The 3,987-nt window shown below is 34.5% G+C and overlaps 1 protein-coding gene across 1 annotated transcript; it reads left to right on the forward strand.

The window, feature by feature from the left end:
• The first annotated feature begins 2,502 nt into the window (after nucleotides 1–2,502).
• Nucleotides 2,503–3,719, forward strand: LOC100799285 (probable carboxylesterase 18). Its single transcript, XM_003548219.5, has one exon. It carries the CDS (start codon nucleotides 2,564–2,566, stop codon nucleotides 3,578–3,580), a length of 1,017 nt encoding a protein of 338 aa, XP_003548267.1. The 5' UTR covers nucleotides 2,503–2,563; the 3' UTR covers nucleotides 3,581–3,719.
• The last annotated feature ends 268 nt before the right edge of the window (nucleotides 3,720–3,987 follow it).

The raw sequence follows: 3,987 nt of genomic DNA on the forward strand, positions 1-3,987 counted from the left end.
TCGTTATTCATTGAAGAGGTGTGAAAAAAAATAAATAACAAAAATATGATACAACAAAATCGTATTTCCATTATTTACAAAAGGGGTAAAAAAAATTGAATAACGGAAATATGATTCCTTTGTACGTTGCATGCCAATAGCACCATTATGCCATTGTGCGCAAGCCATCTCACCATGATCACACCCCAATATCGTCATGAACTACAACAACAACAAGATCAGATCACACATGACCCCAATCTTGTCACCCTTCGCACATGCGAGACGCCACCACCCAAGCGACCCCCATCTAGGCAGTTTGATAATGAGGGCTGATGGTTGAAGGAAAGGGTTAGTGTGGTTTGGATGTGAGGTAGGAGAGGGGTGAGAACAATTAGGTGAGTGAAAAAAAGAGAAATTTTGCATGATCTTATAATGCCAATAACAAATTTGGTAGTGGCAATAGCATCCCCTACCAAGGGGTATAAGTATATTATGGTTTGGGCTCCAAGAAGTAACAATTTCAGCCCAATGAGAAAAATAAAAAAAATGACCCAATCCAGATTAATTAAACTCATTACTAACTAGTCTAATGAATTTAATTGATCACTAACATATTTTTTTAACATAGATTACAATTACAATAAGCTCTAATTTCATTAAATAGTTTTCATAATATTATTAATGTCACTAAAAAATAATTTGTAAGATTAATAATATTAAGATGATTTACATAAAATGTAAAAAATAAGTATTAAAATATATAATTTAATATTTTAATTTTAAATGGAAAAATATTAGTTATAAAATATAATAGAAAAGTCGGTAAAGTACTCAACTTAGAAGATCAATTGTTTTTTTTAAAATGATATTTTTGATTGGATTAAGATTCGAAGAAGGGAGTGGGTGAAAAAGTTCCGTGTAATTATATATCGAACTATACAAATCAATCTATTAAACTTAATTCAGTTTGACATTTTAAAAGAATTTACACCCGACTTCGCAAAAAAAGAGAAAAATAAAGAAATACAGTTCATATTTATAAATGTTGGCATAAACAGGTTTGATAAGGTGAGCACATGCAAAAAATTTCAAGCTTTCTAACTATCCCCCCACCAATCAACTGCCCAATGAACTCACCATTTATTTCTTTCATGAAATAATAAATATCCTTTAAAATATTAGATTAGGATATGGTAAAATATACTTTAAAGTATACATAAATAACTACTCTATAAATGAACTAAATTTTTAAACAAATGAGAGGTGAAAAATAAAGCTAGTTAAAACCCATTTGGAATATATATGGAGAAAAAATAGATTATTTAGTGTAAAACAATTTTACTTAACATAATCTAATAATTTTTTAAAAAAATACAATAATTATTTTAAATGTTATACTAAAGATAATTTTTCGATAAAAGAGTTATAGTTTGGATAATTTTTTAATAATTAATTATAGAAATTTTTATAGTTATAAATGTATAACCATTAAAGTCATAATTAAATCTGAATGTTTTTATAATCTCTTCTGATAATAATGTTGATTTTAAAGCCAAACAAAACTGTCCCAATCCATCCCATTTGCATTGCATCATGGCATGCCTAAGAGCTGAAGAATGCATCTTCATAATAAATAGTAGAGTTAGATGCCTTAAAGATTGATCATGTTCATGTGCAACTTTGCATTGATTGCATTCAGTAGTACCTCTTTACTTCATTTATTTGTTTTTGTCATCACATCACCACACATTACTCCTGTCCTTTTTTTATTCAATGAGTATTTTCCTCCGTTTTCTATTGCCTTTATTTTTACGTTATATAATCCATTTAAAATTTTAGAATAACTAACGGGAAATCCTAGGAAGTACATTTGATGGGAAAGAATCGTAAAATTTTAAGTAACAAAAACATAATTTAACATTTTTCTTGAATGAATTTTTAAAAAATGAAAACAGTGATGTATTTTCGATTTTGAGCTGATAAAATATAAAAAAAAGTAAGTTCTGAAAACATTTTTTTTATTTTTTTAATCTGAATTTTAACTATTTTTCCTCTCATCTATGAAATCAAAAAATAAGATGAAGGCGAAGAAAACCATCCAAAAGAAAGAACAAGCAACTTTATGCTAGTCGAAAAACAAAAGGCACATATGGGATTCAAACGAAGTCTTGGTAAAAAAGTTCCAAATGATTTTTAAATTTGAACAAGAATCACTTTCTTCTGTAGAAAAAAAAATCACTTTCTTCTAAAAAAATGTTCAATAATCACTTTAAAACTGATATCTAGCATAAATGCATATTTATATGTTTTTATTAAATGATTTTAGGTGTTGATAATACATAAAAGTTAATCTAATTTGTTGAGTATTTAAGATACTCTTTACCAACCCTTAAATTTTCTTCCAATTTAAAATTATCATCCAACCAAATGTAACGACTTAATTAGTTAGTAAAAGATTTAGCTACGAGAAACTCCAATTATTTTCCTAACCCACCAACCACCCTAACTTTCTCGTAAATTATATTTAAAATGGCGTCGTGTTGGCTTTTACTTTTGAGTGAGTGACAGAAGCAAAGGAAGAATGGCTTCCGAAACTCCAAAAGCAAAAGCCGTTCTACCATGGACAACCCGCGTTTCAATTTCCTTTCTCTCTACCCTAACGGACTTTTCACGCCGCTCTAACGGCACTGTTAATCGCCGTCTCATGAACTTCCTCGATCGCAAAACCCAAGCCAACGCCAAACCCGTTAAAGGCGTTTCCACCAAAGACGTCACCGTCGACGCCAAACGGAACCTCTGGTTCCGAATCTACAACCCCACCGCCGCCGATGCCGACGACGGCCTCCCCGTCTTCATTTTCTTCCACGGCGGCGCCTTCGCATTCCTCTCGCCGGATTCTTTCGCATACGACGCCGTCTGCCGACGTTTCTGCCGGCGAATCCCCGCCGTCGTCGTCTCCGTCAACTACCGCCTCGCACCGGAGCACCGGTACCCTTCCCAATACGACGACGGCGAGGATATCCTCAGGTTCCTCGACGAGAACCGCGCGGTGCTGCCGGACAATGCTGACTTGTCGAAATGCTTCCTCGCCGGCGACAGCGCCGGCGCGAATTTGGCTCACAATGTTGCGGTTCGGATCGGCAAGTCGGGGCTCCAGTTGATTCGGGTCGTCGGGTTGGTTTCAATCCAGCCGTGGTTCGGCGGGGAGGAGCGGACGGCTGCGGAGGTTAAGTTGGACGGGGCACCGCTGGTATCGATGGCGAGGACGGACTGGCTGTGGAAGGCGTTTCTGCCGGAGGGGTCGGATCGCGATCATGGGGCGGCGAATGTGAGCGGGCCAAATTCGGAGGATTTGTCGGGTTTATATTACCCGGATACCCTTTTGTTTGTGGGTGGGTTTGACCCGTTACAAGATTGGCAAAAGAAGTATTATGAGTGGTTGAAAAAATCAGGGAAAAATGCTCAATTGATTGAGTATCCATCGTCGATTCATGCGTTTTATATATTTCCTGAATTGCCCGAGTCATCTCAGTTGATCTCACAGGTCAAGGATTTCGTCACCAAGAAAATTTCTGATTTTCAATCAAATGTATATTAAGTTCATGTTGGAGTCAAGTGTGTATGGCTATGCAAGTTCTTGTTTCAAGCCTTCTAAACAACAAAAAAGTATTTAGTATTATTAGTATTTGTAAGATTTTATTACTATTATATGTTTGGATCTCTCCAAAATTTAAAAAGTAATATTTTGGTTGTTATAAAAAAGTATTAATTTTATACTTATAAAAATAAAACATTTTATACAGTTTTATTTACTTAATTTTGTTAGCTTCTCAAGTACATTCAGAATACACTAAAGCCTAATATACTCTCATATTTCCGTCCCAACTTTAAACTATAGCTCTTTATGAATGTATGTGTGTGCGTGTGTGGAAAATACAAAGAAAAAAAATAGATCCATAAGATAGCGTATCCTTCATTCTCTTTGAAGTTACTAATGGAGTAAGC

The sequence above is a fragment of the Glycine max genome, chromosome 16 (assembly GCF_000004515.6).
Source record: "Glycine max cultivar Williams 82 chromosome 16, Glycine_max_v4.0, whole genome shotgun sequence".
NCBI classification, from domain to species: Eukaryota; Viridiplantae; Streptophyta; class Magnoliopsida; order Fabales; family Fabaceae; genus Glycine; species Glycine max.